Source organism: Sarcophilus harrisii, chromosome 2 (assembly GCF_902635505.1).
Source record: "Sarcophilus harrisii chromosome 2, mSarHar1.11, whole genome shotgun sequence".
Lineage (NCBI taxonomy): Eukaryota > Metazoa > Chordata > Mammalia > Dasyuromorphia > Dasyuridae > Sarcophilus > Sarcophilus harrisii.
In genome coordinates, this window is record NC_045427.1 from 246933041 (window position 1) to 246946188 (window position 13148).

Below are 13148 nucleotides of genomic sequence, written 5' to 3' on the forward strand. Positions count from 1 at the left end.
CTTCAGTTAAACTTTTACCTTTTGCAAGAAACCTTTCTGTCCTCCCTTAATCCTGGCTCCTTCCCTCTGAAATCAACTCCAATTTATCAGCATATAGCTTGTCTGCAGACACTTGTCCACATGTTCTTTCTCCTTCTTTGAAATGTGAGCTTCCAGAGGGCAGACTGGATTGGGTTGATTTTGTTTCCCTTTCTTTTTATTCCCAACAGCACAGCGCTTAGCACATAAGTGCCTAATAAATGCTTGTAGAGATAGCAAGGTAGTCAGATTTGAAGTCAGAAAGATGTGGGTCAGACTACTTCTGTGACCCTAGGTAAGATACTTAAACCTCTGTTTGCCTCAGTTTCTTCAGCTATAAAATGGGCATAAAATAATAGCACTCATCTCCCAGAGTTATTATAAGAATTAAATGAGTTAACCTATCGTTAGTGCTTCAGAAACTTGAATTCAGTATATAAAGGTTATCATTATTATTACTACAACTTGACTTTTGGCATTACTAAAGGGTGAACACATAGTTCCTCCAAACAAACCCCTTTCCCTCTCTAGTAGTGTACCTGAAATAGGATTTGATTTGAAAAGATTCCATTTATGCAAACTCTTCAAAAACATGCACAAGGAATTAAATGAGGTGAACCAATCAATATCCAAAGGCAAGGCAGGAAGGAAATGTGTAAGATTTGGCTGATTACTTTCTTGTGAGGAAAAAGAAAAGAGGATCAGGGAGCAGGAAAAAAAGGCTTGGATGAGGTAGTTCTGTCCTCAAGAGAGGTATCCTCTGAGGGGGACATGTACCCCTTCTTGTTGGCCCTCACCTGGACAGTCATACAGCCTCCAAAGCTGCTTCACAACACCAAATGCCCTGATGGTGACCCCCCAAGGCAAGAATTTTTGGACCACGAGGCTGGTCCTGTTACAGTCACCTACCCTGTGAGGACTACTACGAAATCCATCACGTTCCAACCGTTCCTCAGATATGAGCCCTTGTGGAAAACGAAGCCCAAAGCGATGATTTTGATCCCAGCCTCAAAACAAAATATCCCAATGAAATAGGGCTCAGTGTCATCCTGCAAAGAAGAAATAGAACAGGTCACTATCAGTCGGATTCCAAGATGCTGGTCAGTCCCCAAGGGCCCAGGAGCAAGAGGATGGGGCCATCAGAGAAGGACAAAGACATGGGACACGTACTGTCTAGCTAGGGGAAAGTTCCCATCCTACCTCTGGGATTAGTTCTCTTCCCACTCCATAAGTATGAGATTCCATTTTCACTCAGCTATCTCATTGGTGATCCCTTAGACTTCTATGGCTATAATCATCACTCTATGAGAATCACTCCTATGTCTTTCTCATCCCAAATCAGGGAAAAGTCACTCAAGGAGTATAAAAACAGAAAAGACTTTAGGAATCATCAGATTCAGCCCACTCACTTTGTGGATGACCCAGATAGTGGAAGTAATAGCAGCAGTTTGGACTAGGACTGGGCTCCTCAGCCCCTTTGCCCTAAAACAGAAGTCTCCCTCTCTCCAAAGCTCTGATCTTGTATCTTCTGTTGGACATCTCTATCTGAATGTCTGGCTGATACTTCAGACTTGTTTTTTAAAACAGAAATCGTCATTTCCCATCCTAAAATTTCACTTTTCCAACTTTCTTTATTTGGGTGATGTTATCACCATCTGCTCCATCTTCCAGGTTCAAAACCTGAGAATCATATTTGACTCCTCTTTTCCACATCCTCTTGAGCCATTTAGTCACCAAGTTTAATAATAGTTGATTCTTTATGTGCCATGACCTTGGTTTTAAGATGGAACTAACTGTGCAAGTAAATGAGACCTCACCATTATTCTCATGGAATTTCTAGTTTAGTAGGAGAGGTAAGATATGGCATAGATAGATATAATATATATATGAGTCACAAGAATATTAAAAAACATACTGTTACAGAAGAAAGATCACTTTTGGGGGGAGGAATTGGGAGATGTGGAATGGTCTAGTTTATGAGATCAATGCAGAGCAGAGAATATGGGGACAGGATGGCTATTTATTGCAGAGGTTGTAGAGAGAACTTTTGCTCATATATAAGTTGAAATAGATGGTTTCTGAGATAACTTCTAGCTCTAAGATTCTATGATTTGTGGAGGCAATGGCATATGAGAGAGACCTGAAGGATAGTCATGGTGGAGATATCATTCTCAGAGACAGGAGAAGTATGGAGGTATGAAAAAGTATCAAGTACTGGAGGTGTCACATACTTTCTGTATATTGCTGTCTACAATACTGTCTCCACTGTGAAATAATAATTTGCTTTCTTTGAGGAAGCTAATAGTACAGCACATGGACTGATGTACCTGAACCTGAACTCAAAATTTTCTATCTGTATCACCCTGGGGGAGGAGAGGAACAAACTTCTATCTGCCTCAGTTTCTTCAACTGTAAAATGGAATCTCAAAGGGTTGATGTGAGGATCAGTGAGACCAAAAAGCATTTGGTATATTAATGTGCTTAATAAATGCTTGTTTCCTCCTTTCCTTCCTTCCTTTAAAAAAACTTAAGAGAATAAGAATAAGAATATCTCTCCCTGCTGTTCCTTCCTACAATATTTGCTCTCATGAGGCCCTTGTCACCTTGCCTGAACTACTGTAAAAGAACAATAAAAACCTCTTCACTGGTCTCCCTGACTAATTTTTCCCTTACTATGATTCATTCATCCTTCATAAGCCACAACATGGAGCATGTAGAAGGGAACTAAGAGAACATCTAATCCAACCTAAAATTTCCTCTGCAATATTCCTGACAAGTGATCATATCTGGCTGTTTAAAAAGCCCTTGTAAGGAGAAATGTGATGCTTTCTAAGACAGTCCATTCCATGTCTGTACAGCTTCTTTAATTAGGAAGATTTTGAATTTCATCATCAAAGTCTCCTTCTCTGGAATTTTCATCCATTGCTTCTAAGTCCACCCTCCAAGGCAAAATATAAACTCAATCAGACATTCAAGGCCCTCCAAAATGTACCTTCGTCTACTTTTATGTCCTTATCTTGGATCATGTTCCTTCATATGCCCTACATGTCCATTAATTAATCAATCAATCAATCAATTAATTAAATCCTAGCTTCTACTATGAAGTTATCCTCAAACACCCCAGAATTCACTGATCTGTCTTTTCTCTGAACTTCTCTAGCATTTGGAGTTTGAGCCAGACAGTTAGGGATGTGGCCACACCCTATCCTATACTGTCTTTCTTCTTTCTATCCACATTCTGGCTCCCTAAAGAGGTTGATCTCCTGAAGGGCAAGGGACCAGAAATTCTTGTTGGATTCCCAGTGGCATAGTGCACAGAGCTAGATACACATGGATAGGGCAGGAAAATCAGTACTTGTCAGTTAGTATAATGATCTAGAGTTTTGATTAAAATATGATCTTAAAATTTGCTATCTGTATCACTCTGGGGGAAGAGAGAAACAAACCTGTTTGCCTCAGTCTCTTCAACTGTAAAATGGAACTATAATAATAGATAATAATCTAAATAACATAGATACTTTGTCCAAGCTGCTAAAGGTATGGAACCTCATAAGCCTTAATCACAAATCAGGTACCTTCCCATCTCTGTTTTGGAGAAACTTTAGCTGCAGACAACAAGTTAGATTTGGGATCATATTGGAAGAAGGAAAGATCATAAAGAAAAAGGCTGGGAAAGACCAGAGATATTTCATAACTCAACAAAGATCATAAAGGCTATAGCCTTCATGAAGGGGCCTCAACTTTCTCAGACCTTGGGTGTTTCCTTCTTTTTTAAAAAAAAAATATTGATAACTGTTGCTTAAAATAGATATACTGCATACTCCCAAATGAATTTCCAACTATGTATAATATCTGGCCTATGAACCCTGGCCAAGATTTCATTTACCACAATATGGGACAAAGAAAAATCTTGTTTCCAAGCCCTGAACACCACCTGGAGGCATGGGTTGTGCCAGGAAACAACTGCTTTGTCAGGAAGGATTTAATGGGCAGCTCAGAGGCACCAATTCTGAGTGTTTGTGGTCAGAGGAAAAAGAAAACCCATTAGCTGGTGAAGAGAAGAGAACAGCAGGGACAAGCTCTCACATTAGGCATCTTGGGAACACCTGTCCTAGGAACTCAAACTCCAAAAAAGACTCTAGGTCAAGGAAAGGGATTGGAAAGAATGGAACAATGTAGAATCATAGTCGTCAACTCAGGGAAGCTATTAAGTCTGGGGCAGGGAAATATCTCAGGTTTAAAAATATCTTCTATCTCAGGGCTATAGCTTCCCAGCCCACTGCACTCCAGCTTCCCCAGGAAAAGACTATGGCAAGGTTGAATCAAAGAGGGCTAAGCTGTTAGAACCCAAAGTCCCCATTTATTCATGCTAGTTTTTCTTTGGCTGTGGACCCTACTGATGGGCAGGGAGCTGATTCATAAGCATGGGACAGGATGTGAACTACTCTGTCTCATTCCCTGAAGTGTCTGCACTGCCCTCAGAAAGACATAATTCCAGAAAATTAAAGGAGCTCAAAGTCAGGTCCAGAAAAGATGAAAAACACCTTTTTTATGTTAACCTCAGATTGGTTTCAAGAATCCTTCTCACACATTTCTATTCTCCATGGGTCCCATTCCCCAGAGTGCATTTTCACCTCTACCTCCCAAATAAACACATCAGGCCAATAGCTTTCTTGTCCTCCACAAAAGGCTATACTCACTCCTATGTCTTTTCTCCTTTTCCCAAGACCGCCTCACCTCAAGAAGGTTCTCACACTATTCTCTAGTTTCCAAACCCTATCTCTCTTTCTAGATTCAGGCCATTTCATCCTCAAACGTCCCTGATTATTCTGTCATCTAATTTATGTCCTTGTTGAACTATGCAGTCTCACTCTTCATCTTACTAATTAGTAATATTAAACATCTTTTATCATTTTGTATGTGTGCCTCACTTCCCAGAGATAATGAGTTTCTTCAGAGTAAGGGTCTGTCTCTATTTTCCACCAGGTTTCCCTCATGCTATGAGCTATGTGAGAGAGTAAAACCTAAGTCTGCTTCCCTCTCTCACGCACATCATGAAACAGAGTTGGAAACACAGATGCTTAAGAAATATTTTCATTTCATCCATTCAAAATTCTGCTTAGGATACAGGACCCTAACTTTCCTGGGCCTGAATGGACTATCTCTACCACCTCTTACCAGTAACAGGAGAATAGAGAAGCAAAGGATTAAGAGCTATTGGTACCTCTAAGGAAGCAAAATCCTATTCAAGAACTAAGGAGACACCACCCAGAGAAAGTAATGACTTCTGGGCTCACACTCTAACTCCAAGACTACTATTTAAGAGCCAGGATGACATGGACCCCAAAATGCACATTGATTTTTTTAGCTAGTCTCTTATATTGCATGTAATTCCTGGAAACATAAGATCTCTGATGAGTGGAGGCAACCTAAGAAGCTAAGTCAGATTTAAAACCATACCAAATAAAACAGCTGTGGATAATAGAAAAATGACTGTATTTGTGAGAGAATGACTGTATTTGTAAGAAAACCCAAAAGCTGAAGTGGTCTGAGAGAATCACTAGAGGACTGGGGTCAGAGGCAAAAAGTTATAGTTAGGAGGGGACAATCAGGCAGGAAATACCTGATTTTAAAGTCAGAACTATCTCAGGGCATGCTGAGCAAAGCCCTGAGTCTAATCTATCAGAAACCCCCCTTTTTCATCTACAAGTCCCTGGCTGCAGCCCTAGTGTTCTAGTACTAATCATGTCTGGACCCGGTATTGAGGTTGCAAAGTAGATGTTATCTGCCTTTGTAGCTTTCTAAGGAGGTGACCCCCTCACCCACATCCCCTAATTTATCTTTTCCTAGACCCTTCTTGAATTCAGCCCTCCAAGGTGGTCTGTTAGGTTCTTGATAAGATCAGGTCCTAATCTCCCTCCCTTGTTTCCCCAGACCCTTTCTGGAGCTCTGGTTCTGTGATCCCTATCCTCTTCCCTCCCCAGAGCAGGTTAGTTCCAGTTCCCAGACCACTCACCAGCCTCTCAGACATGGGAGTCTTGTCTCCATCAGGAAGGTGTTGCTCCAGAGCTAAGACGATACAATTGGCAATGATAGTGGCCAGGATCATGTACTCAAAGGGAGTGAGCAAGGGAGCCGTTAAGGAAAGAATGGAGAAAGAGGGGTAGCATTAGTCAAGTGGGGGAGTGGGTGACTAAAGTAAGAGCAGGACTGGATACTTCCTGTCTCCGAAGTTTAGAAACCTCCAGCAGGAGCACAACAGGGTTTCCAGGAGCTGAGGCTGTACTTCCTTCCCTCTCCTTCCCCAAAACAGGAGGCACAGGACATCCCCAGCATCATAACCTCCCTGATGGTGAGGCAGACCAAGCCTTTGTCGAAACAAACAAACAAACAACAAAACTAAACAAAAACCAGTCCTTGGTACTGGTACCTCAGTCATACGGATAATGGCCACTCTCATCCCTGAAGGGTTTGTCTTGGTTTTCTAACCCTAACTGACCTGTGAGGCCCCAACTTGGACTCATGCGAAAGGATTGGGAGCTTACTCTATATCCTCATGCTGGTCGTGCTGAGGACAGAGCACGGAAGAGAACCAGGTGCAAGTCTCCTTGCCAAAAGGGGTCTCAAATCCCTCTAAAAAGCCGAGCAAATTAGCCCACCCTGTAGAGAGAAGAAGAGGGCGGGGCCGCGGTCCAGAGACCAGCCAGGAGCGGCCTCAGCACCTCGGACAGCGGCACCCGGAGTCAGCCTAGCCGACGCCCTCCTTCCTCCTCGGCCTCCGGAGCCATGGTAGCAGAAGCTGACCACCCCAGGGTCTGGGAGCAGGTGAGAAGGGGGAATCCTACGCATGTGCATGAACACATGTACACAGACACACATGTAACGGGGAGCCGTGCGTCTGCATACGCACATATGTTACAAATACACATGAACACACAAACCCAGGCACAGAAACACACATTCACATGGACACACGCACCATTCACCCTCAGGTGTCCTCCAGGCTCTCTATGCAGCTCTCCCCCCCGCTCTGCGTCTGTACCGCCCTGAGTCCGCGGACGGGAGTGTCTGTGTCTATGTGCGCGCAAAGATACCTAGCTCTGACCGAGACGTCCGAGCACCCCAGGTTTCACTCCCTGTCCCCCACCCCCACCCTTCATTCCACCAGATTTCCCAAGGCTCCTCAGGACTATCCAGGAAGACCTCCCTCTTCTCTATCCTAGATCGCCCTCAGCCAGACAGGTCCTCCGCCCCCAGGAAGACGCCCTCCTCCCCCCGGCAGCCCCACCCGGCCACAGCCCCGCAGTCCCTAGTCCTCAGCTTCCCCAGACCTTCCAGAAGGCCTCCGGGCCGCGAAGGTCCCCCAGTCCTCCGAGACCCAGCCCCGCCCAGTCCTCTACCCCAACCAGGCCGCCCTCCACCCCAAACTGGACTCCCCTCCCCAAAATCTCCGACCCCGCAGACAGACAAGCAGGATATGGCCATTCTGTGACGCGCTTGGCGTATCTGCGGACGACGTTGTCCTCGCTGAAGATGAAGAGTGAACGGTTGACTGTGAAGCAGTTCTGCTTGACGGGGATGGGGTTGTACAGGGCCATAGTGCGGGCCCGCTGCGCGATGGACTGTTTGTAAAGCACGCGTTGGCCGGGCTGCAGGCCCCCGGGCCCGGCCCCGGCCCCACCGCCGCCCCGGCCGCCGCCCGCCGGGCCCGCTCCTCCATAGCGCCCGGGCAGCTCGTCCCCGAAACGGACCATGATTCCTGGCCGCCCGCTGTCACTGCCGCTGCCTGTCTTAGCGCTGCGCTGCCCGGAGCCCGGTGCCCGGTGCCGGCCGCCGGGGGACCAGGGCGCATCCCCCCCAGGCCGGCTCCTCCCGGCTCCCCTCGGGCCCGGCGCGCACTGATGGTCAGACGGCGCGGGCCCCGACGGATCCCAGGGATCAGAGGACGCGGAGGCTCCTGAGGCACCCCGAGAGAGTCCCGGGTACTCTCTTTCCTTCCTTTTCTCTGTGTCTTGAGGCCCCTCGTATCAGGCCTGGGAGCGGTGACAGAAACAGCTGCAAGAGCTAGGGTAGGGCAGGGCGGGGGCAGCAGGTGAGCGCTCTGCCAGCGGCTCCGTCCGAGCTCCGAGTCCGCGGCCACCAAGATCTGGACCCTATAAGGGTGCGTCCACGTGACTACAGCCAGCCAATCTGAATGTCAGCCCCTCCTAGCCCAAATTCCCCGCCTGTGCCCGCCCCCTCCTTGCAACTCCCAGCCCGCGGGCAGTTCTGCCCCTCCCCGCCCCGCTTCCCCGGAAACCTCGCCGCCACTTCAACCTACTCCGGCAAACCATAAACCAATCCTACAGGCGCTGTCCGGTGCTGATGGACCTTGGTTCACTGCATCAGCCCGGCCCCAGGAAATCCCTTACAGAATCTCACCACCAGGTTTCCTTGGACTCCAAAGCCCTGCTGGACGTGAGTCACAGCGAAACCAGCACTCGCTGGTCAAAAGCAGAGAATCCCCATCTCGGGTGGTGTAAAAAAGAGGGGAGAGAGAGTTCATTATACTTGAGGGGGAAAAAAAGCCAGGTAAAGGAGCAAACCTGATCACCCCTAGCGGACTACATCCTGGGTAGCTGGTGGATCTACGTACTCCCAATCTCAGTTGAACAAGCCTTTTGAGATACCTCCCAGTAGTGGGAGGCGCAGGGGAACAGCAGGATGGACGGAGAAATGAAAACTATGGCTGATTGGAAAGGAAAAGACTGAAGATAAACTTTAATTCTTCATGGTTGGGAGAGGGCGAAGTGTTTGGAGTGGGGTATTCAGGATTTTTTTTTCCCTTTTGACTCCTCCCACACAGTGCCAAGTCAATCCTATCTCTTTCTTCCCCATCCCTTGTCTCAGATGAGAAAAGGAAAGTTCGTGTGATCCACTAGGTTTAGAGGTAGATTAACTGGATTAGAAAGGGGTGGTGCGGGAATCTTGATTTCAGGAGTCTGAAAGTGAAGGCATTAGAACCCTTTAAAAAATAACCTGTCTGTCCCCTCTCCACCTGGAATATGCCCTCCCTTATCTTTAACTCAGCTGCTGTAGGCGGGATGAAATGTCCGAAGGTTAGGCTGGAATGCAAGTAGGAAGGATTCAGAGATGACCAAAGGATAACTTCTCTACTGTAAGAATATTTTTTTTGGGGGGGAGGTTCAGAAAAGGCTCAGATGCTAGTCACAATGTTCCTACTCTCACCACAAAGACCTATTGATACAAAGATACAGGGAAATAACATGCATTAGACAGACAGGACACAGAGAGATTTAGTCAGGATTGGGTAGGAATAACTGGATAAAGGTTGCCTATTCGGGGCCAGGAAAAGATTGTCTGAAGGTTCCTTCAGAACTGTGTTTTTTAATAGAGGTTTTATTTATTTATGGGGTACACTGGATTTATGGGGTACAAGAAGCCAAGAGACCAAGAACCTGTACTCCCACTAAATTTCATTCTTATTTCAGAAACTTGGTTTCCCTATTCACAGAATGGGGCCAAAGCTCCTGGGTTTGAGCAGGGAGAAAGAGGTTGGGTGGTGCTTGAAGATCCCATTGTGCCCTGCTCCCTGAGGGAGGTGAGATGTTTTCTTCTCATCAGGGCTAATTAGAAAGGTGTTGTTGGCTCAGACAAGAGCCTTCTCCTGGGAAACTGTGAAATCTTCTCCCAGTGGCTGGAATACCCAAGACTAACCCCCACCACTCCCCAAATCCCATCTCAATCCTCAAAGACTAGCTTCTCTCTCCCTTCCTCAACCCCCCATCTATCAGGTTAGCAGTCAAGATCAGAGAGAAGCATTCATATACAGATACACATTAACAGAAACTCAATAAGTGAACTATTTATTGAGTCTTACTACGTGCCAGATGCTAAGCTAAGTGCTGAGGAGATAAAAAGCCAAAAGTGAAAAACAGTCCCCAATCTCACAGAGACATATGGACAGACATTCACCCACAGGTGTATTACAGTCACTCTGCAGCAAACCTGCAGCCTTCATCTGTGTCCAGAATAAGTCTGCAGCTAGAAATAAATGTTGTGTATAGGGGCAAAGCCCCACACTAACAGGATCAGACCTTTGTGGTCATAACCAGGGCTAACCTGGGCTCACAACCAAAGCTGACTAAAGGCTTTAATCACAGCCTGGACTAACTCCCACAGCCTATCTGAGGTCCTGTGATCATAACTAGAACTGACCAAAAGCAGGTGATAATAGTCAATCCTGAACAGAAGTATATATCAAGACTGATGAGCTCTCATAGCCATAGCCAGAACTGACTAGGCATGGGGCTACAAAAAGAGAGAAATATCTAGGGATTGTATTGATGGAATGTGCTCACACCATACCATTCTTCACAAGATCACATAGACAAGATAAAAGAATACACACATACACACACACAGATATATATGTACCCATGGAAGACAGATGGCAGTTGATTGGAAACCTGTACCTAGGATACAATCATAGTTAGCATAGCACAAATCTTTCAGTGAACAACAAAAGTGACTTTAAAACTTATTTCATCCAGGGTTGAAAACAACATGGGACTAGAAATGTTGTCACTGACATCAACGTCCTTGAGACTGATACTAACTCAGGAACTGAAGCTCCCAATGCCCACAGTTGAGTTATAGAGAGCCTTCCACAGCCACCTAAGCTCAACTCTACTCATCCTGGACCTGAGTTAATTTCCTTTATTCCTCCCCATAAGACACTGGAAATACAATCCTGAGTATACAATCTGGAGGAGTGATCCTGATGTTCTGGCTCTGATTTGACCATTTCTTGTACTTTAATGTTCCTGTAGTGTCCACATCTTCATAATTTCCCTCTAATCCCTACCTCAGTGGAGCTAATTCTCTGCCCCACATACTGGGTAATACGGAATCCTACTCCTGCTACTGCTGGATTTGCCTGCCATCATATTTCTCATTATTACTCTTGAACTCCTCTGGATCTCTCATTCCTACCCCTCACACCTCCTATTCTTGGATTCTTCTGGATCTCTCATCCCCAACTCATCAATTGTAGTCAATTCCTAAACTAAACTATCATGCACCAATGTGAGTTCCAGGGCTGACTGAAATTGGAGAGAAAGTGAACTTGGGTTCAAATCTTGTACTACCTCCAATCTTGATTTAGGCACAACTTAATTGATCTGTAAAATGGAGGCTTTCAAGGTCACTTCTAGCTGTAAGATTCTAAGAGTCTATGATCCCTATCAGCACTGAGTGCCTGCTCTATAACCAACACAGAGGCACCCATGGCCTCTGCTCAGGAAAAGTCTTTTTCATTTTTAAATAGCTTTTTATTTACAAGTTATATGCATGGGTAATTTTACAGCATTGACAATTGCCAAACCTTTTGTTCCAATTTTTCCCCTCCTTCCCCCCACCCCCTCCCCTAGATGGCAGGAATGACCAGTAGATGTTAAATATATTAAAGTATAAATTAAATACACAATAAGTATACATGACCAAACCGTTATTTTGTTGTACAAAAAGAATCAAACTCTGAAATATTGTACAATTAGCCTGTGAAGGAAATCAAAAATGCAGGTGGGCATAAATATAGGGATTGGGAATTCTATGAAGGGGTTCATAATCATCTCCCAGAGTTCTTTTGCTGGTTCAGTTCATTACTGCTCCATTGGAACTGATTTGGTTCATCTCCTTGATGAAGATGGCCAGGTCCATCAGAATTGATCATCATATAATGATCTCCTGGCCCTGCTCATTTCACTCAGTATCAGTTCATGTAAGTCTCTGCAGGCCTTTCTGAAATCATCCTGCTGGTCATTTCTTACCGAACAATAATATTCCATAATATTCATATACCACAATTTATTCAACCATTCTCCAACTGATAGGCATCTACTCAGTCTCCAGTTTCTGGCCACTACAAACAGGGCTGCCACAAACATTCGTGCACATAGAAGTCCCTTTCCCTTCTTTATGATCTCTTTGGGATATAAGCCCAGTAGTGACGCTGCTAGATCAAAGGGTATGCACAGTTTGATAACTTTTTGACCGTAGTTCCAGACTGCTCTCCAGAATGGTTGGATTCATTTACAACTCCACCAACAATGCATCAAGGTCCCAGTTTCTCCACATCCCCTCCAACATTCATCATTAATTTTCCTGTCATCTTAGTCAATCTGATAGGTGTGTAGTGGTATCTCAGAGTTGTCTTAATTTGCATTTCTCTTATCAATAGTGATTTGGGACACTCATATGAGTGGAAATAGTTTCATTTTCATCATCTGAAAATTGTCTGTTCATATCCTTTGACCATTTATCAATTGGAGAATGGCTTGATTTCTTATAAATTAGAGTCAGTTCTCTATATATTTTGGAAATGAGTCCTTTATCAGAACTTTTGACTGTAAAAATATTTTCCCAGTTTATTGCTTCACTTCTAATCTTGTCTGCGTTAGTTTTGTTTGTACAAAAACTTTTCAATTTGATATAATCAAAATTTTCTATTTTGTGATCAGTATTAATCTCTAGTTCCTCTTTAGTCATAAATTCTTTTCAGGAAAAGTCTTAAGCAAAAATGATGATTCCTGAGATTTCTTTTTGCTCTTAGACAAAGGCCTTCCAGGCTAATGCTTAAGATCAATGGTCAGTCCAGAAGTCCATGTGACTCCAGACTATACAGCCTGGATTTTTTAGACCAGGAGTCTATTTGTGGGTCAATTTGTGAAGACAGAAGCAGAAGAGAACCAGGAACTAGACAGCCCTGTCAACTCATAGAGCCTTGATAGCAACTCAGCAGGACTGAGTAATCCTCAAACTCTGGCATTATATTCCCCTCTTTTTGGAAACTGTTCTCCATCTCCTACCTATGTACTTATGTAGATATAAGCCATATCTCAAGGCAGGAATGCACTGTTGCCTCCCACTTATTGGTATGCTTTTTTTTCCCTTCAAGGTTCAGTTCTTGGGATAACTCTTGTGAAGCTTTCTCTAATACTCCCACTTGTTAGTTTTCTATTCTGTCTCAGTTTCCCTGTCATTATACTTAAGTGTCTCCTATCTCTCCAGTACAATAAAAGATCTTTGAGGATATCTTTGTCTTTTTATTCCTAGCATCCAAGATAGTC

At 44.6% G+C, this 13148-nt stretch overlaps 1 protein-coding gene across 18 annotated transcripts in view; it reads right to left on the reverse strand.

Annotated features, from left to right (window-relative positions):
* The window catches only part of CACNA1B (calcium voltage-gated channel subunit alpha1 B), a 249141-nt gene extending 241369 nt beyond the window's left edge, over nucleotides 1-7772 (reverse strand). For all 18 annotated transcript variants that reach the window (XM_031951863.1, XM_031951860.1, XM_031951861.1 and 15 more), the window contains exons 1-3: nucleotides 7498-7772; nucleotides 6035-6140; nucleotides 928-1067 (exon numbers count right to left, since the gene is read on the reverse strand). In XM_031951863.1, coding sequence (XP_031807723.1) covers nucleotides 928-1067; nucleotides 6035-6140; nucleotides 7498-7772 — 521 coding nt within the window. The remainder of the gene's footprint in view (nucleotides 1-927; nucleotides 1068-6034; nucleotides 6141-7497) is intronic.
* Between the last annotated feature and the right edge of the window lie 5376 nt (nucleotides 7773-13148).